Raw genomic sequence first — 25,421 nt, forward strand, 5'->3', positions numbered from 1 at the left:
ATCCTCCCCTGGGGCAATGCAGGGTTAAGGGCCTTGCTCAAGGGCCCAACGGCTGTACGGATCTTATTGTGGCTACATCGGGGATCGAACCACCGACCTTGCACAGTCATGTACCTTAACCACCACACTACAGGCCGTCCCAGATTTTTGTCAATAAATTCTAAATAAAATATAGAGCATGGAAACCGTGCATTTGCCTATTTTACCCCTAATGTTCATGTAATCATGAACCATATGTAGTGTAAGTGTACAAGTGCTAATGCAGTACCCACTGTTGAGTGTCTTAGTCAGTGACTTGATAAATGAACTGCTATCTTTTTGTATTTTGTCATGACAGTGTCATGTCAGTGTTTTTGGGTTAAAGGGTAGGCTTGGTATTATTGAACCTAGGCCCTATTTCATGGAGAATTGTGGTTGATCATGTGCAGTGGAGACCAAAATTTCACAGATCGCCTATAAATTGAGTTTGATGCAGATTTGTTTGACACGGCCCCCTTAGAAATACAAACTTAGCAGCCTTCAAAAACCATAATGAACATTCTTCAGAGGCTCACAGTATATTAATGCATGCTTTTGGTTTAATATAAAAAATAAAATAAAAATAATTTGCACATTCCATGTGTATTTTCCTAGTTGTGGATGTGATGCTTTGACTTGTGGAAGAATCTATGCACTTGTAAATCGCTTTGGATTAAATAACCAAAATGTAAAAAATGTAAATGTAAGTCTTGCCATGTTCTACTGAAGAATTATTGGAAACAGATCATTATGTAAAAGGTTATGGGTTTAGGAAGTTCTTCCAGCTGTTATTCTGGCTTCATCTGCGCAGGGCTTTGGGAAGCACACCCACGTTGCTCAGAACCAACCAGAGTGCCAAGGTTGACTTCCTATACAGCTGGCTGGGTGGTAGTGCTTGTTTAAAATAAGTCGACTCCAACCGGAATAGAACACTTCTCTTGTTTCTGAAAAATGTTGAGGCAGCTACGAATATACCGTGAGCTTCCCATTTTCAAAAATACTGTGTCTGAGGACGCAAAAAAACATGCCATCAGTAAAATATTGGTACTCTACTACTCGAGTATCTGAAAATAGGGCCTGAGAGTTGCAAGGTCCACCAGGGGGGTATTTCACAAAGCAGGATTACAGAATTAGCTGGACAGAACAGAACCCAGAACAGCTCTTTTTACTTCAGCCCATGTTCCAGACAGGGGCTCAGATACTTTTAATGAAGCCTGTAATGACCTCTACTGGCCAGATCAAACAGTATGCCATTCTACTGCAGGGTTGTCCTAGAGGGCCAGTGTCTGCTTTTTTTTGGTGTGTTTCAGCATGAGAGATACATTTCAAAGTCTTTAATTGGCTAAAGAGTCCAGACACCTTGTTCTCAAGGCCTTAATTGCCAGCTGATTGAAAGGAAACAACAAATACCAGCAGACACTGCGGCCCTCCAGGACTGGAGTTTGACACCCCTGTTCTACTGTGTTCCTCATGCACATGTAATGCCTTTTAAACATTTGCATTGCAAACTGCCTTGAGGACACGGATTGAGGCTACCTCAAACACCCATGGTGATGAAGCCAGCAAGGGAGCAGTTTTTACAGTCCTATAAAACTAAGGGACATCAGCCCCAGCACTGCAGCCTCACAAACCAATGGCTGACTTGGCACAGCCCTGTGCAGCGTTTACCTTTGTGATCAAATGTCAAATGCTTTGAATTCATCAACTGTGTCAAAGTTCTTCATGAAGTACAGTAGCGACTATTCCAGACACAAAAAAAATAAACAGGCAACATGTCAACAAAACATGAATACTAGTTTATAACAGACAATGGGGTGAAATTTCCAAGCCGACCAGTCTCGTTTTTAAACACGCTTACATGTATTTTATTTGTTTTTGGTTTGAGGAAAATTGGGAAAACAAATCTAAAAAGACATTTCACCATTTTATTTTTTAAATAATTAAAATTGTGAACAAATCCTTAAATCAAAGCATGCACGGTATGTACTGCAGTACAGACCCATTCATTCAAAAGTTCAAACACCAAAAGCATACAAACATAGTATAGTTTTTAAGAAGACACTGAATATAATACACAATTACAGAATTATATATATATTATGTATATAATGAGAACAGTACTTAGTTCCTAAATGTTTATCTTATTTCAAGTGCAAAAAAGCTAGATTATTCCTCGAAGAGAGCAGTTAAGGTTTTACACGATAAATTAAACAATGCCACAGTTAAGATTTGGCCTCTATCCTAGTTTAGTGTTCTTCTGCTCCAGAATGGCCTGATTCCCCTTTCTACCAGAGAGTTACAATGCGTGGGTGACCTCTGCACCCAAATTTCTTCATTTATCTGATTTTTAAAACTACCGAAATCCTTTAACTCCCATTGTTGCAGTGGAAGACACCGCCTGAGGGGACCATGGGAGTATCCACAGTTTTGATACTACTTGCGACGATTTTGGCTAATGGAGTTTGTGGTCTGCAGGGTTGAAATGAATGTGGTGTGCAAATGCTTATTGTAGACTCCCCGCTCTACCTGATGCAAGGGGGGGGGGGGGGGGGGGGTCAATCGAGCCCAGAGAGGGAGAAGCCCAGCTTTATTCTCCTTCAAAGGAGCTTTTCTGTGCTTTCACAGGGGGGGAGAGAGGGCCAATCACCAAGAACCCGAAACACACAACCCCACGGAGCCCCTGAGGGGGCTGCCAAAGTCCCAGCCGATATCAATAATCGTAATCATCTCAAATGGTTTTGCAGTTTCTCTGCGGGGCTAAAGTACCATGTTTCCATGCGTTATTATGGGAGTTCACAGAGCTCGCAGCCTGGGATGGGTGTCCTGTGACTGGAAGCAGTGGGTCTGAGGCTGTGGACTGGGCAGCTCCTCGACTCTGCTGGCTGCTGACAGAAGGCAGAGGAACCGCCAGCATCTAAAGCACAGACGGCTAAAAACATGTAAGACAGAGTCTGGAACTACCAACGTTTCTCAATTTTCGCCCTATTTACAATAAAATTAAGAGTGTTGCTTCTCTCTCCCTTGACTACAAGGTCCAGATATATATAGTGTATTCATGTTTGTGTGTGTGTGTGTGTATGTATTATATAAAATACCTAAAATTAAGCAAACTTAGACTAAATAAAAACATACACGGTTTCTGTGTAGGGGTTTGGGGGGAGTCGGGGTCATGAAGAGACACAGCTACCGTGTTTCTCGTTTCCAACCCCCCCCCCCCAGGGGAACTCAAGCACCCCAGAGAGAGAGAGAGAGAGAGAGAGAGAGAGAGAGAGAGAGAGAGAGAGAGAGAGAGAGGAGAGGGAGAGGTCCTGGTGGTTCCCCGTGCACATCTCTCTCAGCCCCTCTGTTTCCCTCCCTCCTTCCCTCCCTCCCTCCCTCCCTCCCTCCATGCTCGGAGCCCTCCCTAGCAGCCGAAGGTCTCCTGGGAGGCGTAGACCATGTAGAGGAAGCCGTCCTCATCGCGCTCCTGCTCGTAGATCTCGGAGATGGACGTGCTCACGCTGACCATGCTGTGCTGGTTCACCAGCAGGAAGAAGGCCTGCGTGGGGTTCAGCTGGAGCCGGCGCCTGGGGGGGGAGAGACCAGGGGGGGTTACTGTAGCGTAGTGGTTAAGGTAAAGGATTGGGACACGCAAGGTTGGTGGTTCTAATCCCGGTGTAGCCCCAATAAGATCTGCACAGCCGTTGGGTCCTTGAGCAAGGCCCTTAACCCTGCATTGCTCCAGGGGAGGATTGTCTCCTGCTTAGTCTAATCAACTGTACGTTGCTCAGGATAAGAGCGTCTGCCAAATGCCATAACCTGGGGGACCATCAGCCACAGAGGGATAGGAACATATCAAATATACTACAATATACACCGATGAGCTAAAACATTATGACCACCTGTCTAATATGATGTTGGTCCTCTGCCGCCAAAACAGCCCTGACCCACCGAGGCATGGACTCTACAAGACTTCTGAAGGTGCCCTGTGGTGTCTGGCACCAAGGCGTTACCAGCAAATCCTATAAGTCCTGTATGTTGCGAGGTGGAGCCACCGTGGATCAGACAGATGTTCCAGCACATCCCGCTGATGCTTGATAGGATTGCGACCTTGGGGAATTTGAAGGCCAGGGCAACACCTTGAAAACACACTCTTGAATTTGTGCAGTGTGGCAGGGGGCATTACTCCTGCTGAAAGAGGCCACTCTCTTTCCCAGCAGAACATTACAGTCCCTCCGCCGGCTTGTCTCCCTCCCCAAGTTCATCCTGGTGCCGTCTCTGCCCCAGGTAAACGGCGAACACATACACGCCGTCGACGTGATGTTATTTCGCTTTTGTTATTCAACGTTATTATGTTTTGGCTCATCGGTTTTTCTAAATAAGTGGACCTTATAATATAATAGGATAAACATGTTTCACAGCATTTTATTTAAAGGAATACTGCAATACCTGAAAAAAACCCCAATAATTTGTATGTTTGCCCATTCTTTTTAAATGCTGCCTTGATAGTGACAGTACATTTTATTTCAGTACAGTTGTATATTTCTGCAAAGGCACAAATAACACACAAACGTAACAGGCTATTCTCATACTATGTATTAAAAATAATTTTAATGTGAATGGGCACCCATGGAGAATGTGCATTTAAGTCTGTACAAAGGGCTCGCTGCACTGCAAAATCCTGCCCTTGCCTCCGGCAAGATTGAGCTACAGCAAAACATTGTTTACACCAGGAACAAATGCTATTTCTCCCATACAGAATTCTAAGCTCGTTTAAAACAAACAAGTAAACAAGCTATAAATAAGGATGCGAGTAGAGCTGCTAGCCAGCGGCTGTAGCCTGTAGGGGCTGAAGAACTCAGATCAGATATGCTGAGCAGCCCACTTCGGGGAAATAAGATCTGCATGACGAAACCTGAGCGTGCCTTTACGGCCGAGTGGGTTTTGACGGTCATCGAGAGACGTGCTGAAAGCAAAACAAGACTCAACCTATTAACCAATCGCTGGATCGAATTATTCAGCGACCTGCAAACCACTGAAGGCGTATCAGCGATGCTCATGTGTGTCCAGACAATCATGCCACACAAAGTGTACTGACATCTTTTTTACGTAATGCCATTTTACAACAAGATAATTGATTGTATGATGTTGTCCTGGGAATGATTACATTTTATTACAAGTTTCCAAGTTTTTACAATCCATAGTCACTACTGTGATGGTTTGCTTTAGGTTATTTTGGGGTACAGACTCCTGTTTCTGGTTGACGGTAGTCATTTTAAATGTGGCTTGACTTGACACTGTTTGGAGCTACACCTCTGAAATGAGGCAGAGCACAGGGCCTGGCTCCCTCCTTTCTCCTTGAGCTGTAGAATTAGCTGGGGTATAATTTGTCGTCGGAACTCACAGTTCCACTCGGTTGCAGTGATGTCAGCTTGAGCCTGTTTAATGGACTGCAGTTTACACAGTTTACGCAGGCTGTGGCATCACCTATCTACAACCACAGTCCAGACACTCGTGCAATATGTATACTGTGAGACCGCAAGAGACCTTTCAAAGACCGTCTTCTGATGCACAAATTGAAATAGCACGTTTCGCTTAACGCGCTTTTAAAGCCGGTACGGGTTTAACGTACTCCGTGCAGGTTAAGTACCGTACTCCCTTGAATAATGATACATGAATTATTCACAAATCCATACATACAATCTCTGTGCTCGGTAGGAGGCTGGAGATTGTCAGCAGCTGTACAGTAAAACTAACTGGCTTCAGAGTAGTACTTAGCAGAGAAGCCACATCCATCTCTGGGGCCTGGGCTTTTGGGCAAGACGTTAAACCGAGGTCCTGCGATCAATAAAGATCCCACAACACTAATCACAAAGAGGAGGGGGCTCCTCTGTGTCCTGGCTACATTCCAAACCTTGCTCTCTCAACCTGTCACCCAATCGTCCCCTGATTGAATTGGCTAATAACCCTTTTCTCCCTCTCCACCTCAGCTGATGTGTGGCGAGCATTGCCGGTGTAAAATGGCTGCCATGCATCACCCTGGTGCGGGCTACACATTGGTGGTGACTGAGGAGAGCAGGCTCTGTAAAGCACTCCGAATGTGAGAAAAGCACAAGACAAATGCAAGCCATTCTTATTATTAAGTGCTGTGGGAACGCATTTGTCTTCACTGAGGGAAGTCAAGACCAGTAATAATATAACAATAAATCTTGTTTAATTTCCAGACCTGCAAAATGACTTCAAAAATACTGATGGGTGATCCTTTCAATTCTCAAGTGACCGATCTGAATACAAATGTATTCTTTCAACTGAGCATATTACTAATACACTCATCCAGTACCCTGCAGTTCTCCATTTCAAATGTGCGATCTGATGCAAAATGCCCAGGGTACCCTGCAGTTCTCTTTATTTCAAATGAGTGATCTCACACAAAATGGCTGCCTTGCATCGCCATGGTAGCCACTGTGCACTTATGGAGGACTAAGCAGATATGAACCACTGCTGTCCTAGTTGTTGTCCAATAAAGATGTCTTCCATTCACCTTAAGTTATTCATGGTTTACTGATAACATGAACATGTGAAGGGGCTGTGTGACTCCAGAAACGTGGTTATTCTCTTATACCCAGACCTATTCCTACAGCTTATATCTGCCTGTATTTCACCATATATCGTCAAAGCTAGGGCACTTAGCATCTATAAATACTGGAGTGTGAGGATCTATTTAAAGCAGGAAAGCAACATGGGACAGTGCTTTCAACATTAAGTCCCTCTTTACAGGAGGGTCATTACAAGCATAGGTCAAAATCAGAATGACCAGAACATTAATTACAAGTGGGCGATTTCCTGTTAGTTAGACATGTATTATTGGTTACTTAACTGTTGTATTATAAGGAAATGTTAGTAAATGAGGGGAAGGTTTTACGTGCACAGTGACTCTGAAAGGTTGACCCGAGAGGAAACTGTTGAGTCTGAGGTGCTTCACGTTTGTGGTCCTCACTTCTAATGGGTCTGTGTTTTTATGAGGGATTTAAGTGTCCATCCATCCCCGACAGCCCGCCCCTGACTGAGCCCTCTGACAGCTGTTAAAAACAGGGCACGGCCTGAGACAAGCCAGCAGCTGCCCGTGATAACGAGCTTTACAACCGGGTTTATAACGAGGAGTTTAAATGCCTTTCCAGTTGTCAGATCCAGTCTGTGGAGAGGGCCTAATCCCTACAACCCCCACCCCCCTCCCCCAACCCCCAGCTAGAGACGGCAGTATGGGGCTTCTGCTGTCGTCTCAACCCAACATGGGAGGGGCTATCCCAAGCTCACTGGTGTGGACCAATCCTTGTGCTCTGCTGTGAAGACCCAAGTTATTTTTATTGGGCCCAATAACTCAGAGGCTGATGTGTTGCCATAGCTCCACCCATTATGGGACTCTCAAAACACCGCTCTCCAGTCAGACATAACTGCAAATCTCCTGTCTGCTGAAATCACCTTTTTTTATATTCCATCGCTGTACTGGTAAATATTCAACATTCTGCAAAACTGTCACCGTGTAGCAAAGCATCAGTCGAGTCATTATGCAGACAACATCAATGGAGAACAATTCATTGCATGTGTGTGCTGAAGTAAGAATTCAAGAAGTATTCCCCCCTACTCCATTTGCTGATCTTAAAATGTTACAAAGTCACTTTAGTTTCATCCACCCCAGTTTTGTACTGTTAAGATTATGCAAATGACTTGTGTTTTCAGATGAAAGTCATGACCAAGTTATTTTAAGCTTTCACAGTATGGTTCTCAGGTGAAGAAAGGGTCACATAGATGCACAGCTTAAATCCAGTCCTGGGGCGCTCCTTTATTAAACACACAGAATGCGGTGTAAAGACTGCTGAAATGGCACATGAAGTAGCATTATTACAATCAAGGTTAAACCTTGTTTAAGCTCTAGCCCCTCCTGTTAGAGGAGACCACAGGGGGTCAAGCACTTTGCCCATGGCCAGCTCAGGGTTTCAGAGACAGGACCAGCTCATACCTGATAATCTTCACCAGTTCGCTCATGTTGACGTGGTCTGGGACCAGGAACTTGGTCTTGTCCAGCACAGGAAGCTGCTTCTCTCCCTTGTACCTCTCGATGATCACCTGCGATGTGGTACCAAAGCGGAATTCGCATCAGATTAGATTAAACGGTACATAAATGTGGCTGGGCACCTTGTACATACATTGCTCATAAACCTAGGCCAGAATAGGCCTGCTAACTTTTTGTACTGGTCTGTACTTTTAAATATAGAAAGATATTTGCTTTTGATTTCTTTTCATCTTGAATAAGAATGTCTAGGAACAGAGCCAGCTGACCTCTGACGAAGAAAACTCTATGGTCTTTATTTCCGGAGCCCTGTGCTTCCTTCAGCCTGTACTTATGTATAACCTGTACTTCCTGTATCTGGGACTTTGTATATATCCTGTACTTCCTGCATCTGGGACTTTGTATATCCTGTACCTACTGTATTTGGGGCTTTTTTATATCCTGTACTTCTCGACAGCTGAGTCTGCACAGTGAGGCCTCACAGTCTGTACTGCACACAGTGTAATTTAAACTGCTGCTTGACAGACAAATAAACAGTAAGTATACCTGGGCTTCAAATCAGTGATACTAATGACCTTTAACCATTCTGCTCTGCAAGCCTTTTTGATTTTCCACAGTACACAAATTCCAGGAATATCGCCATTTTGTAATGAATGTTTCGGTCATCCTGCCTGTCCATACAAAGAAAATTAATTTACAGTGAACATGTAGCAGAAATTCAGTATACACACACACCACATATATATATATACACATGCTGTTCTGGTAAATTATAATTGATTAAATACATTCAGGCTTTTATTAAAAACTACCATTTATTTGCTATTTCAATGGCCATATATGTTTGGGAAAACACAAAAAGGTAGAAAGTACATTACAAAAATAGAAAAACATAAGGCTTAAATAATATTAAAATACTGAAATATATTCTGGAATACGAGTACATAATATCTACATAATGATACCCAAAAAGAACATTAGATAACGGTCATATCAGGAACAACCATAGAGTGTACAAGAACATAGCGTTCAGAGGGTACAACAGCTTCCTACCTACAGATACATGCTTTTTTACATTAAGATGTCACTCTTCAAGCAGGTTTGTTTGATAATGACCTCATTTAGCAACAACTACAATCAGACGGCAGAATCAGTCACCAATTCAACTCCAGCAGTTGAACGCTGTAACAGTGCCCATTAATATGGAAATACGAAGGAAACAGAGACGGACTGAGAGTAATGAATGAGTATGCTGTGAATCTTTGACATTTTTGGTAACCTGCTGGCCCTTACTTCCTGTTATGAACAGGGAACAGTAGGTCCCACCCAAAGCCTGCCCTTCCTGACGAACAGTGTGTCTGACAGTAGGCCTCTCAACTCGGCTGTAGTGTGACCCCTGTAATTACAGACCCATGCATCTTCCAGTGAACCAAACCAAGAATATCCTCCTCAGAGCAAGAACGAGGACATGAAAACAAAGCCAACACTTAGTAGTCACAGTAGTCTGCCCGTTCCAACCACTTTTAAACATTTTGGTTTTCTTTATAAGCCGTTTATCTTTGATGAACCTCATTAGCTTGATTTGGACTTTCAAATGAGACTTCAAAAATACTATTAGTGTTCATCCCATATAATATCCCATAGTGTTTTTCCATTACTATTTATGCGCAAAGGCGTAGTGCTAATGTCTCTAATTAAAGACATGGGTCAATATACATAATTGATTTGGGTGCAGATAATTTTCTGCTTTTCCACTGACTTGTCTGGTGCCTTGGAACTTATAAAATACACTGCATACCCTGCATTCTGGTCCTCTCGGTCGGTTCAACCGCACCAGGCACGATCAATCGAGTACAGAGAAGGACTGCAGCCGGAGGCCTGGGTCTGACATCAGCTTTGCCACTTTACTCTGGGCCCAAAGCAGCCCTTCAGGGCCTGGGAGGAGCTCTGTGTTAACCCAGTCCCTCACAGATGAGCACATTCACGTGCTGTCGGGCGTGGCCCCGTCCTGCCATAAACTGTTCTGACTCATACTCCTGTGACAAAGCGTTCTCACAGATGTTCTGCGATAACGTGCGTGTTCGTATCCTGTGATGGCGAAATGAATGTAATCCTGTAAAAGTGAGCTCTTACCGGGATTTTGTTGGGGTGCTGGTCTCGAATCTGCTGTACCTCTTTGCAGCGATCAGCTGGAATAAACAGACAGGCCAAGAGCACATTAGTTCCTGATGCCTGAAGTTACCGCCAATGGTAATCTTAGACACAGAATCTGGTTCTTAACAAAAAACAGTACTCTTAACAGGGTTAAGCTTATTCTTTCCACAGTTAAGTGCTTCCTAATGACAATTTGAGGCTGTGAAGCTGTTTGGTAACATGGGACTTAATGTCTCCACACAGTGCCACGGGGAAAACCCCATTTTGCTTTTTCACAAAAATTGGCAGTATATTTGGATACACTGAAACATGGTGGAACTCAAGAAGTTCAGGAAAATGAAAAGGATTCTCGACATGAAATTCATACAGCGCCAAACAGCTGCCCTACAGAGTTTTAGGAATTCTGTAACACAACAACAGCCTTGCGCCTGCTGCCCCCACCCCTTTCCCCACCTCCCTCTCAACTCAAGCCAATCCCGGCCAAGTCTGTGTTCTTTGGTTACCTAAGCCGTCAGCTGACTGACAGCATGATCACGCTCACCCACCAAAACAAACAGCACTTGCATGGCGAGAGCCAAGAGGACACGAGAGAAAGAAAGAAAGAAAAAATAAAGGATACACAGAGAAAAAGCATATGGGGAGAGAAAGTATAAGTATGGAAGCAGAGCATTACAAAAGCTACTAAGAACACAGCAAAAAAAAAAAAAAAAGGCTTTTTGCAAATGTATAAACATTAAACTGCAGCAATACTTTCCACTGAGGTCAAACTTCTTTAAATTAGAGGAAAAGAAAACTTTTGCTCTCCAGTCAATAACTTAATATATTTAACACACGATAAAGCTCGATGAGTGTATTCATAAATAATGCACGTTTATGACAAGATAGAATCTGTGATTCTGGCTGGTAGAAGAAATCAATCATACACGACTGTCAATGGCCACCATTTTGAGACATTGCAGTGGAATCACATATCCTGAATACAGACTAAATACCCTGGGCAAACATGATGTGACACAATAAACTGGTCCAAATGACTGTTAAGAGTAAGAAAGTTATGAAAACAGTTAATTTAGTTTTCATTTTGAAATGACAAAAATGGCCTGGTCAGGCCAGGACGTCCCATTCTGACTGCACAGAGGGGTTGCTGATAACACAGGACATTCACTGCAATAACAAATGCTGCATCATGGATCCACAATTGAACATTGGACCATAATAAAACTAGTACATGGCAATTTGGAAGGAAAATAGTTAACAAAGAATATATAACTATATAAATACAGCCAGGGACATAAAAAGCTGAAGAAGAGAAACAAATCAGGTGTGTAAAAGTCACTAAAGAGAGACTAAATAAAGTATAATGGCGATATTATGAATGTGGGAAACGGGATTCATATTTCAAGAGGTTTGTCTTCAGAAGAGGGCAAACGGACACAAGTTGGCCTAGCAGGACTCTGAAATGAAGTAGATTTTCATATTTTAGAACATGCTGTGCCTTTAAATACAGCAAACAAACAAGAATGTGAGTTCAGGCCTTCTTTCACAAGAGAAAGCAACTCTGTATGTCCTTTGTGTGAAATATTAAACGGAAACCCAATTAAGTACATACACAGTCCTTTGGCGGGAATAAATATGAAGAATATGTTTTTCTGAGAAGCTATCATACAATTTTATCATCGGATTAATATCTTTGTTTTAAGTAAACATGAAGAATCGCCTGTCTTATTCTGGAAATAAATGAGCAGGAAGTTTGAGAAATCTGCCAAAAATCCTCTAAACTGTGCAAGACAGCGCTGCTGGGAGTCCATTGCTCTTTAAACGTCAAGAGAACAGAAAGAGTGAGACACAAGCAGGATGAAGAAGAGATGGTCTGAACATTAGAGTAAGAAGACATGACAGGTTGAAATGAAAGAACAGGCAGGGTAGCTCAACAGGAAGAAAGACCAGTATTCAATCAGCAAGAAGGGTCACTGACTCCATGCACACCATCGCTGCTAAAGCAGCGCAGAGATATCGATGCACCATCTCATGTGTCAATATGTCTACTTATGCCTTCACGTTCAACCAGGTGAATACTGCCTTTTTTTTTTTTTTTTTTTTTAAACACCTGGTGGTATTACACATGTTGCAGCACAGTTAAATGTGAGTGATTAGTGCTAGCATGCAGTACTACTAGGCCTATATCCCAAATAGGTCCTTATTTTCATAATGCAAAATATATTCCCAGGCAAAATGAATCCCGGTAAGTGTTGAGGGCTCAGAAGCCAGACAATATGCAGATGTTTTTGCATTCGTGTCATGCGTGCACTTCACAGGCGTCGAGTGACCTATTTTCCTTATTTTGGATTTTTAGAACACATGGATTTGTGACCTAGCATAAGAGCGCCTTTTGTTCTATTTGTTGCTTACTGGTTTATACTCATAAGCCGGGAAGCATTTTTCTTCACAAAGTCATTAGCTGTGCCACAGTTGTGCTGCACAGACATGGGCAGTATTTCAAATACTTGCATTCTTATTCATATATAATACAGGTTGCGCAATCCTTTTCTATACGACATATTGCTCTGTAACACCTGCAAAGCAATCTTTGCCTCCACAGTTTTTATTGTAGTTTATAGAGACGTTTATTTGTGAGGTATTTTGTAACAAAGTGCATTTTAGTGCACTTCTACCCATCCCTGTCTGTTAATATATGGACATATGACTGCGCCTGTGTTAAGACAACAGCCTGTGCTCACACTAAGAATGGCCAAAAGCCTGTGGCCCCTTTGAGAATGCCCAACACCCGGTGCCTGTGTTAAGACAACAGCCTGTGCTCACACTAAGAATGGCCAAAAGCCTGTGCCCCCTTTGAGAATGCCCAACACCCGGTGCCTGTGTTAAGACAACAGCCTGTGCTCACACTAAGAATGCCCAAAAGCCTGTGCCGCCTTTGGGAATGGCCAACAGCCTGTGCCCACATGGAGAATCGCAACAACCTGTGCCTGTGTTGAGGCAGCAGTCTGTGCCCACATCGAGAATGCCCAACAGCCTGTGGCAGCGTGGACAATGCCCAATGCTGAGGCAAAGTCTGCCATGCTACGGTGCGTTTCATTCACCTTATCCTGTGTGACTGTGCAATATTTCAATATTTCAGTGCTCGATCACTAACAGTAACGTTAAATTATAGTCGAAATAATTCTCACATTCCTGATCGTATTGCTGTTTTCATCAGAATATAGGTCAATAATTAGCTCCTCCCTATCCGCACCCAAAGGTACATTGAAATATACGGTATACAATTACGGCATAATTTTACCTACACCTTTAAGACAGATAGGGTGTACGAATTATTTTCATACTACATAACTAGCCATTATTACACACGGGTACACGGTTCATTACATTGCAGTTGCCTCGTTTCGGTCATTTACAGTTGATGATACAAACTCGTCAGGTTATATTTGGTCATCTTATTAGCACACCATACTACAAGCACTCACAAACACTGACGAACGTAATTACAAAAGGCCTCCCAGTCGTTTTATTTATGTGGATTGATCTAAGATAAACACATTCAATTGTTTGCTCTAGCAGTGAGTCCGCGATCGTTAGATCGTACTGGATGGGATTCATTTTTTCCCATTACCTTTTTAGACAGCTTGTTTAAGTGTTAAGAGAAGTCTTAACGATTTGCATGAAGCCAGTATTCGCCAGATAGCTGGCTGCTAATGGAATCGACGTTAACTGAAAATACTTACCAAATGTCCTTCTTTGTTTGAAAGGTCTGTCGGAAGGCATCACTGTTGACTGTGTTTGACACTGTAGATAGTCAATTTAGCTACTTTGTGACTTGTGTAGCTATTTATCTCCTTGCGAAATCAAGGCTGTTGCAAATATTGCGATGCTGTTTTTGCTGTCTGGTTGGTCTCACTGTACCAAAACAGCTTTCAGGACAATAAACCAAGACTGTGACGTCACTTTCAAGATTTAAAGGCACCGTCGTCCCTGCTGTAGCGGTTGGAGCAGTGTGCATAATAAAACTACCAAAATTTAATTTCTCAAGCCCAAGAGCAAAATATTAACTTAAGTCTCCTAAAATTCTTTCTTAGATCATATCATTCCGTATATTTATTCGATTTCCCGTGAATATAGCAGTAGCTATGTATATCATGCATACTGGTACGTATGCACATATCACGTTTGTATTAATGTATGTATTCTTGACTGTATGTATGATGTGGAATAATCTACTTATTTGTGTAGCTGATGATTTTAGTGTTTTAGTATGTATGATTGAACCGAACTCATGCATGTATTAATGAGTGATTCATGTATTATGAGATGTATGCTGTGTATTGAAGTGATGTTTTTAAAGGATGATTCAGTAACACAAGACAAATGTCCAAGACAAATGTACCTAACGGGGACAAGAAAGTATATAACTATATATCTGTCTACACCGTTCGCTTGTACACAGACCCAGTGTCATATGTTGGATGAGACGGAGTTGGTTAAAGCTGTTATTCATAACTGGAAATACAAAGTACAACTGCCTCGTTGGCGCAGTAGGCAGCGCGTCAGTCTCATAATCTGAAGGTCGTGAGTTCGAGCCTCACACGGGGCAGCAGTTTTTTTCACGAAATGTTTGTAACCATTTTCGTGAGTGTCTGTCTCCGGTTTTTAAGTGTCCAAGACCCCTTCCTGGAACAGCGAAAGGACAAGTAGTGGCAACATCGGCGGCCGCACAAATCACCATCCTGAACACCAGCACCAGTTCTCACAGTGCTCCGTCCAGAGTCCATATCTCCTCAGAACTTAAAGCCGTGCCACTTGAATTCAATTAAGCATTTAAAGCCAACTGAATTAAGTACATTAAACACATTTACTATAAGCGTATTATGTTATAATGTTATTATGTTATATTATGTGGTTTGAAACCTGGTGGGAAAATGGTGGTTTGCAATAGAGGCGCTTTCATAATTAAAATGCAGTGATATTGTGATGGTGTACTTGTTTTCATTGTTCCTGATAATTAAGGACCCCTTTCATTCTATTCATTTCACATTTGATTTCCACTTCATCTTGATTTATTACTGTGATCTTTTAACTCTTTACAGTGTTCTCGAACAGTAATGTAAGCCACTGAAATAAACCTTTTGTAAATAATGTACATTAACCGATTACTATTTAATGTATTTAAAAACTTTTTTAAATGTCTTAGTCTTTTGGTTACATAATACAACCGCATCTAGTTGTAATTTAAAAACAGTGCATCGTTTATATCTCCACCGCTGAATTCGAAAACATCCTTGTGGGATACTTCCTGATACCGGCTTAGGGAGTGCAACAGAGACCCATGCTATATAGGGCAGCAATGCTTCGATTAAAAAAATACACATTTTCTGTTGCTTACCTAGTGTCCATACATATAATTCAATTCATTAAATTCTTAGACCGGCTGAAATTCTTAGACCGGCGGAAATTTAGTGCAACTAGTCGCATGTGAAAAATGAAGCAGAAACAAAAAACGTACCTCGCCCTGATATATCTTACCACTAGAGGGAGCCAACCCAAATCTAATTTACAACGTTCAGAGGCAATGTAAATTGAAAAACGTGTCACTAGAGGGAGCCAACGTATTGCTATTGCAATGATATTTAAAAAAATAAATCACGTATCGAAAATACCACTTAATTCCAAACAAGTATAAATATGTCTCATAATGATGATTTAACGATGTCATGAATAATTCATGGAAGTTGAAGAAACAGGTTAAGTTGCATTACCGTTTACTGCACACTGGCATTTCTGTTGCAGTTTTCATGCAGCAAATACCTTCATCAAACATAACAATTCTTTCAAAGTTAGATCACAACAATCCTTATTTTCCTTCATGTCATATGCTATCTTAACAGAGGCTTCAGAAATTATTCAGACCCCTTCACCTTTTGGACGCTTTATTGTGTTTATTTTGAACATTTTCTGAAATCTCTCATTTACATAAGTATTTGCTGTGGCACTCCAAATTGGTTAGGTGCATCCTGTTTGCTTTAAGGCTGAAGCCACACATCCTGCAATGAGAAGCAACAATGACATCACCCCCATTTGCAAAAATTTCTAAAAACATTTTTTCACTTTGATTAATGGGTGAAAATCATGTAAACATAAATATGTTTTCTCCATTTTCCATTTTGTATAATATACTAATCAACATACAGTCCCTTCAAAAAGTATTAGAACAGCAAGGTCAATTCGCATGAATGTTTTTTCTATACACTGATATGCATGAGATCCAGATTTCAGCTTTTATTTCCTGGTATTTTTATCTAGATTTGTTAAACAACTTTAACAAAGTTGCCCAAACCTGTTCCTGGAGATCTACTGTCATGTAGGTTTTCACTTCAACCCTAATTTGCACACCTGATTCTACTAATACCTACTAAGTAGCTCAATGAGATCTGAAGCTGCTGAATGAGGTGTGGCTTTGTTAGGGTTGAAGTGAAAACCTGCAGGACAGTAGATCTCCAGGAACAGGGTTGGGCAGCCCTGACTTAGAACATAGCACCTTTTGTATCAGACCACCCAATTTTTAAGTATTGGAAGACTGACAGGTGTTGCTTGTTGCTCAGATGTGTCCTGTTAGATTGATTGGTTAAACAACAAATATTTCTGAATGTCTACTCTTGGTTTTAGCCTTGGGTTTGGCCTGTGAAGACTGAATTTGTGTTAGAAATGATAAACCAACATGAAGACCAGATAGCTGTCTTTGGGAGAAAAGCAAGCCGTTTTGAAAAGCAAGCCGACATTGAACAGGTTGTCCAAGGACAACAACAGTTGGTCTTTTCAGACCGGCTGGATCTTTTCAGAATTTCTTTTAAATCTCAACCCCAAATGTGGACCTCCTTGCTGTGAGGCGGCATTGCTACCCCCCTACTTGCAAACCCCCTCATTTGCAAATCTCTTTCCACGCACATTACCTAAACCACTGCAACTGCAAATTAATCTACGTCTTGTTAGCTAGCTAAATAGATTTGAATGCAATGTCTCAATCATGGCCGATTCCTGATTCATATTCAGGAATTCCATACCAAACTCGGCCAGTTTTTCCATTTGTTAAAAATGGTTTTGCTTTTACTTTTGGTCAAACCCATTAGCCTACACTTCCCAGATAAATATGTCGGTGCCATGTGAAACTTGACTTCCTTCACCATTTTCTTTTTAAATAAGGCCTTGTTGAGTTTTGGTTCGCTATCTAAAACATTAGCTACCATAATTGCGTTATCGTTGATGAAGCCCTAAAACGGAACGTAACGACCTGAGACTGAGAGTAGGTGTCCCTGGCCAGATATGAATATTAAATCCCCTGGTGAGCTAATTGTATCTGGATTTTCACCTCACGTTACAGCTTGCACAAGATAAACTGGCCAGTTCAGTCTTAATAAAAAATATGTTATTCAACCCCCCATGTGGCATTCAGAATTCTGACTGCTACTAGTGTGAATCAATTTTAGGGCTTTTCTTTAGTTACTACAACTTCGTCAACAATGGCTTTTATCGACTGCTAAAAGTCTCTAGCCAAAAGGACCAACAAGGGGAATATGACAGCCAGTCTCGGGCTGTACCAAGAATGTTGTGAGCACTCAGGTCAGGACCAGTATGCCTATTGCCTACCATAGAAAATTGCCATAAAATGCTTATAGTTTGCTAAATAATAACAGGTTTGCAAGCAAGTGAAGTGGTAAGAGTAGGTGTTCAGTTGCAGTGCTCCTAACATGGGGGACAGTGGCATTCTAATGGCTGGAGAGCCACATTTGGCTTTTACAAATTGGGAGGTAAAACAAAAGTGCTGAACCCAGAAATAAATTGCTGGTCATGTGGAGAGTGTACAGTTCCTGAATGTAACTTAATCCAGTTTTGTCTGAAATACTGTATGAGAGTCAGGAACATATTACGTATTAATTACATCTTCAAATCTTATTTCAGTATAGAGTTACAGACAGTTAAATAGAGGATGTGCACTTGTCCCTTTAGTGGGTAAGCAACTTACACTATGTGGGGTAAAATGTTGGTGTTTTCCACAAAAAATGCAAAACCAATGATAACAAAAGGACCAGTGGGGCCAGATCTGAGAAGTGCTTTTCCCCCCAAGCGCAATTGCTGGTACCCCCATTATCGTCAGTGCCAAACCCATCAACCATCCCCATGACCAACAACTGCAGAACATCCCCCTTAACCCCCCCCCCCCCCCCCCATTCCCTGTCAATAGTCTCTACAATGACCCCCCCCCCCTCCCCCAGTAAAAATGAACAGCAGAACACTGTGGCATATGTCAGTTTTAGTGTACTGTATATCTGACTGATTCACATAAATGTATAAACTGTCTGTACTTCGGTACAGGCATCAATTTGATAGTCAGACTCAGCTGAAAGCCTGTCTTATGTAGTCCAGGGATATGTCTGCTGCTCTAAACTACACTCAGTGAGGTATTTATTAGACTTCTACTGCTGTAGCCTATCCACTTAGAGTTATGATGTGTTGTGGGTTCAGAGATGCTCTTCTGCATACCAGTGTTGTAATGTGTGGTTATTTGCATTACTGTCACCTTCCTGTCAGCTTTGACCAGTCTGGCCATTCTCCTCTGACATCTCTCATTAACAATGATTTTCTGTCTGCAGAACTGCTGCTCACAGTTTTATTTTTTTGCACCATTCTTTGCACACTCTAGAGACTAGTGTGCTTGAAAATCCCAGGAAATCAGCAGTTTCTGAAACACTCAAACCACCCTGTCTGCCACCAACAATCATTCCATGGTCAAAGTCAGTTAGATCAATTTTTTTCCACATTCTGATGGTCGACGTGAACATTAAGTGAAACCCCTATCTACATGATTGTATACATTTCACTGCTGCCACACAATTGGCTGATTAGGTAATCGTATGAATAAGTAGATGGAATAAAATAAAAATATTCCTAATATTGTGTATATGTATATACAATAATCCATTTACACTAAGATTACAAGAAACATAGTCGCTGATTTTGATTATCTGTTTGTTATGGCAAACACGATCAAGGCGATATTCTCTCCAATTAGGGACAGGAGTTCCGGGAAGTTCAAACCGGTTGAGTTCTTGTCACACAGACTTGTTGGGTAGACTGCACCAGCATTGTCTCAAATGACTGAGTACTGCATCTACACAACACTTAGGTGCACGTGATGTCAGCCGGAACTGATAATGCCCAGTCAGAGCGTCTGTGCATTCCCCGTGGACATGCATTAGCCCGCTAAGAGGAGAGCGGTCATTAAAACAGACCAGTGAATGATGCTAATGGAAGCACGGAGAAGCGCAAGCAGGGTTGATTAATCTTACAGATCCGCCCTAGGGGTGCAAAATCTTTTTTCTGTACAAAAGCTGTAGTTCAAAACTCCTGCCATCATATCTCCATACACTTAAACCTCTAGGTTGTTTATATAATCTACACTGATAATCCTCAATTAAATTCCAGCTGCCAGGAGTAAGAACTGACCATAGTCGGATGTCTTTTCACTTCCTGGCACCGTAGCCCCAGAAAAAAACATTCTGCTTAGTGTCAGCCTCACTCTACTAGAATTTTAATCAATAATTCAGGAAGCAATGCTGTCACTGCAATTCTATTTCACTATTGGCATACGCTTTTAATGTGGATTTTTGTGTTATTGTATAACCTTTATATGCACTTATCGAGCTGTTCTCCTGGCCAGGGCCCCCTCATGAAAGCAATTATATGCATCAATGCGATTTTTTGGTTAAAGATATAGGATGCAAGATGTATGGGTAACGCATGATGTCAATATTGCGGTAGGTAGTAAAGTATGAATCAATATAATGCATATGTTTATAAGTCATGTACAATGCATCGTTATGCTTAGGGTCAAAACTATGAATAATATATGGTTAATGTTATGCAAATGGTAAAGGGAAAAAGGCCTTCAATAAGCCTCATCTACCAAACAAAGGAACGAGAACTCACCAAAGTGTGTTTGTGTAATTGTTTTAGCTACCTAAAATATTAGGTAGAATAAGCAGTGGTGCTTGAGAAAGACTACTTAGAACCACACATTACATTCATTACATTTGGCAGACGCTCTTATCCAGAGCGACGTACAGTTGATTCGACTAAGCAGGAGACAATCCTCTCCTGGAGCAATGCTCAAGGGCCCAATGGCTGTGCGGATCTTATTGTGGCTACACCAGGATTCGAACCACCGACGTTGCAGGTGCCAGTCATGTGCCTTAACCACTACGCTACAGGCCACCCCACACAAAACCCCAGATGTAGAAGAACATACTCACCGAGCACCACGACGCTCTTCTGCATACCACTGTAGTAATGTGTGGTTATTTGCGTTACTGTCACCTTCCTGTCAGCTTTGACCAGTCTGGCCCTTCTCCTCTGACGTCTCTCATTAACAAGGCGTTTCTGTCTGCAGAACTGCTGTTCACTGGATTTGTTTAGTTTTTTTGCAATATTCTTTGCAAACTCTAGAGACTAGTGTGCGTGAAAATCCCAGGTGCTCAGCAGTTTCTGAGATACTCAAACCACTGTGTCTGCCAGCAAAAATCATTCCATGGTCAAAGTCACTTGGGTCACATTTTTTCCCCATTCTGATGGTTGATGTGAACATTAACTGAAGCTCCTGACCCATGTCAACATGAATGTATGGACTGTACTGCTACCACAGCGTACAGCACTGTGCGGCTGATTAGAGTAGGTGTAAAAGTAAAATACAATATTTAAAGCAAATACATAAGGATAAGAACACATTTATTAGAGTTTTTTCAGGGAGACTGTCTCTTTGACAAACTCAGACTTGTTCAAGTAACTAAATGCACATAACTATTAATCCACAATACAGGTGAAGACCCACCTTTCTTCCACCTGGCCTGCATCAAATCAGAGGTGGCACTGGAATGATCAGCGTTATGTATGGTGGCTTCATGCTTTTATTCGTTTTTGGACCTGACATTGCCACCATCTGCAGTTTCACCATGAAGAGCTTCAATTCTTTCCTTGCAACTCTGTTACGGTGCTTTGTGTAACACTTTGTACATTGTGTTCACCCACAATTTGGCCGTTAAATAAAATACTTGAAGCAAAATAAATACAAAAAAAACATCTTCTTAGTCTGTGGGGTTCTGAATGACAATGAGGAAGTAGTCCTTATCTGTTGATAAAAAGAAAAAAAGAAACATTTAAAATGATTATGAAATCACTTAATTGCTTTACAGAAAGCTTCAATTCTCTTTGTTTCCAAACTGAATGCCCTCTGGCTTCGAACATGTACATGGATATATTTTTCCTGATGCCCTTACACTGAATAAAATAGCTTAGGGTTTGTATTTAATTTGGATTACAAAAGTCATTTCATAAATTGGTTTCCAATCCCGCTGGAAGCACACAAAAGTAGGTCACTTAGACTCAAGACTGCACATGAACATCAGGAGTCACAAAACTTTCCTTGGCCAGGACTCATGAGCTAAAGCATTTCCCACAACCTGACCCTTAAAATACAGACCAACATGTGTTGGAATATAGAATCAAAAATAAAAAACGACATGTACACTGTACGCCAGGGACCATCAAATCACACTCCTTGAGGGCAGAGAACAGCTGGTTTTCCACCCTCCCTTTTCCTGTTATCTAAATAATTGTTGTTTATACTCTGTGCTTTAAGGCATTTAAATTCAAATGGCTGAACTATTAAAATCAATTGGCAGCATTTCACGGTTTGAATGAAAACCTGCATACACACGGCCCTCTGTGGCCATGAGCTCGAGACCACTGTGCTAAAAGCTGAGCATCCTTTCCGCAGGTACCTGGAGCGATCATGATCTCGTTCTTCTTGGAGCGGATCCTGAGGAAGGTGAGGTCATTCTGAGGGTCAATGTCCCTCACGGTGCTCCGCGCTTTCATCACGAGCTGGTGAATAAGCCCGGCGTACTGCACCGTGCTGGAGTTGTCCAGGGTCGTCTTCACAGGGATTCCTGAAAAGAGAGGAGCGCGTGCAGGAGACGCACATAACCACGGAGCCCAAGTCAGTTCGCTGCATACAGTCTGCCTGTCCGGCAGTGCTTTTGGGTTATTATTAGTACAAGCTTCAAAGTTGAGTCACCATTAGAGATTAACCCAACTTCATAAATTTGAATGGCCTGTTTGCAAAATGCTCTTATGTAGGCATGTCAATGACCATGACAGAAATGACGTAATGCGCCTACGCAGTACGCACAGCAGGCAGTTGTGACAATATCTAAAACTAGTAACAGTCACCAGGCTGTATATTGTGGCAGAAAAACAGCTACAATAGTTTTGAGTATACTAATTGATTGAAACGAGTTCATACTTACTACAAAAGCTATTTTTGCATGAGCTAAGACAACTCCATGTTTCTATATTTAACAAGAAAACAACAGTAATAGTAAGCTAGACAGTGACAACAGCCAATGAACATACACCCAACTGTTACGTTAGCTAGGCAGACTTTACGTTCACGTTAACATTAACGGCAACTATTTACTTACCTTCTGCATTTACGATAATAATTCCCTGTACACCTTTCTGAGTCTGGATTCTCTTCAGCGTTTCTTCCACCTCGGCCTAAAAAGGCACATTTCAATTTTAAACAGTTATCTAACGTCAGCTTAATAAAGTATTTGCGTGCTAGCCATTAGGCAACTGTAGAGCTAGCTAGCTAGTCTGCTTAGCGACCCAGATAATGCTATTGAATGGTAATGTAGTTGGCTTAGCTAAATTAGACAGGTAACCGTTAGCCAAGTTATCTAGGTAGCTAGCAGTCTGGGAAGGAGGTATGAAACACATTTAACCACACATAACGTGGTAGCGATGTGACATTATTATTTGTGAGACGCTAGAATCTAGCTAGATACACTATTGTGTTCCTGACTAGCTGTCTGCATCACAGTTTAGCGTTAGCTGGCAGGCTAGCAACCAAAACCAACGCCCCGCATTGATATACCAGACACTGTAGCCAGACTTGGTAAAATGACATGTTACAGTAAAGCGCGTAGGTAAATTAATAAAATAATAAAACGGAGATTTGTCCTTTTTTAGCCAAAATTGTCCGAGATATACTTGCCATTTTACAAATCAAAGGTTGAATGTATTGCTAGCAACCACAGACCCTGGAATCGTAGCTAGCAACGTCACAACAAGATACACCCGTCCCGGTCATGCGCACATCGGCGCACGTCTTTAGTCCAGTTTTATTCATTCTTCGCTGTTAATATGCGCAAACTAATGTCTTTACATGAGTTACTCGGAAATCATACATTTTAATCAAAATGTTACGATAACTTATGGTTAATGAGATTTCAGCAAGACAGGGAAAACGGCGACAATCAACCTAAACTGTGACGCACCGGAAGCCCCACTGTAGATGTTTACTATGAGGGCAAACCTTTGCAGATCACAATGAAAGCGAATGAAGAATGTCAGACATTTGAAGGCAAACAAACTTCCCCTGAGGTATTTTGAAACTCGATTAATTATGATAATCCGATTGTGCAGCACATTCATTCGCACCAGACGTCGTATCATGAATTCAGCAAAGTACCAGGAAATTAGTAGCAAAGTAGCGAAAAATCTGGTTGTCTTTACTAGGAAGCTGCGACGTGATCATAGGTTGATTGTCCTGCCGGACAACGGCTCCAAACGTACATCAAAATCCACACACGGTTAAGTGAAAATAACATCCATGTTCTGCAATGACCATCTCAGTCTCCGGACTTAAATCCCATCAACAACCTGTAATCTGAACTGAAGAGGGGGATATCAATGATTCTGGAAGGAGGAATGGTCAAAAATCCCTCCAAAGGTGTTCTCTAACCTTATCACAAAGAAGACTCTTGGCTGTCATCTTTGCCAGGGGTGTTTGCACAGGGGTGCCACGAATAGTGAAACCTGCTCTTTGGAAATATATATATATATATATATATATATATATATATATATATATGTATATATATATATATATATATTTATTTGGAAAATAGAGTAAAATAAAATAAATCAACTTATAATGATTTTTTTAGTTTACAGTATTTTTTGTGCATAGCCCATTGTATACATTGGGATAGCCTATTGAAGGGTAAAGTCATTTCAATCAGAATTGTATCATTTACAGTGTACATAATTGGAGCCTAATCTCCAGAAGCCCATAGTTAGTGGGCTGTCATCTGGGAAAGGTAAAGGATGTGGTGAGGTTTGTAACGTGTCTGATGCAAATGTTCCCCAGCTAGTCAGTACGAATCCTGACAGTTAACATGTCTCAGCTTCAAGAGTAACACCTTGGTTGTGAACCTTTTTAAAAAAGGTGCATCAGGATGAGGCTATTGATGGTGGCATGTTGCCAGCTTTCAACAAAAGAATGGTGTATGTAAAATCAATTTAAGGATGGACTTTGTATAAATTACATGTATTTCAGTCTAAGCTATAAGTTATATTGGCAATATTTTGATATTCACTTGCAAAAAAGAATTCTGAAGAACATTGATTTCCTCTCCTACTGTTTGTAACCGCACACAATGCAGTAACCAGCAATTGTGCACTTGTCAAAAGCCAAGTTTGGCCAGCTCTCGTGGAGCAGCACAATTGGCTCGCTGCTCCAGAGGGAGGGACTTGGCAGGGTTAGCGGATCGCTACGTAGAACAGTGCCCCGGACTCCTCGGAATCACAGTCACGGGCATGAGACGAGACGGCGTGTTGTTCTTGGATTCCTTCAGGCCACCGAGGGACGGGGTGTGGGCGGTGTATCCCTGGCTAACACTAATTGGATTAGGTAGGGTACAAGTGGCTACCAAATTGGGAGAAAAATAGAAAAATCTGAAAAAATAAATAAAAAGATTTCTTTAAGCATCTTGCAGTCTGCTCTTGGGTGGAACTTGCTAGGACGGCCTGACCTGGCCATATTGGCAGTTGTTTTAAATGTTCTCCACTTGTAAATTATTTTCTGGACAGTGGAATGACTGATTTCTAATTGTTTGGAGATCTTTTTGAATCCCTTCGCAGACTCTACGCATCTACAACCTTCTTTCTGAAGGCCTCTCCAAATCTTCAATTTGTCCAAATCTTCAATTTGTCGAGGGAAAAGACGACAAGACGGCAGCAAGTTCTTCAGGAAAATCAGACTTTATTAGCAGCAGCGCATAAAGCTGGATCAGTT

At 41.6% G+C, this 25,421-nt stretch overlaps 2 protein-coding genes and 1 non-coding gene across 3 annotated transcripts; 1 reads left to right on the plus strand and 2 right to left on the minus strand.

Moving 5' to 3' along the window:
• Positions 1–3,388: 3,388 nt before the first annotated feature.
• On the minus strand, positions 3,389–14,167 carry map1lc3a (microtubule-associated protein 1 light chain 3 alpha). The gene is made up of 4 exons (XM_061220365.1): positions 13,960–14,167; positions 10,199–10,254; positions 8,015–8,121; positions 3,389–3,584 (listed from the first exon to the last, which is right to left on the minus strand). Exons 1-4 carry the CDS (start codon positions 13,997–13,999, stop codon positions 3,422–3,424), a joined length of 366 nt encoding a protein of 121 aa, XP_061076349.1. The 5' UTR covers positions 14,000–14,167; the 3' UTR covers positions 3,389–3,421.
• Positions 14,168–14,752: 585 nt separating this feature from the next.
• trnam-cau (transfer RNA methionine (anticodon CAU)) lies at positions 14,753–14,825 on the plus strand. Its single transcript has one exon. It is a non-coding gene; the product is annotated as a tRNA-Met (tRNA).
• Positions 14,826–20,990: 6,165 nt separating this feature from the next.
• Positions 20,991–23,478, minus strand: dynlrb1 (dynein, light chain, roadblock-type 1). Its single transcript, XM_061220093.1, has 4 exons — positions 23,337–23,478; positions 22,762–22,837; positions 22,060–22,227; positions 20,991–21,407 (listed from the first exon to the last, which is right to left on the minus strand). The coding sequence occupies exons 1-4, from the start codon at positions 23,337–23,339 to the stop codon at positions 21,364–21,366; spliced, it is 291 nt and encodes a 96-aa protein (XP_061076077.1). The 5' UTR covers positions 23,340–23,478; the 3' UTR covers positions 20,991–21,363.
• Between the last annotated feature and the right edge of the window lie 1,943 nt (positions 23,479–25,421).

The sequence above is a fragment of the Conger conger genome, chromosome 14, assembly GCF_963514075.1.
Source record: "Conger conger chromosome 14, fConCon1.1, whole genome shotgun sequence".
NCBI classification, from domain to species: Eukaryota; Metazoa; Chordata; class Actinopteri; order Anguilliformes; family Congridae; genus Conger; species Conger conger.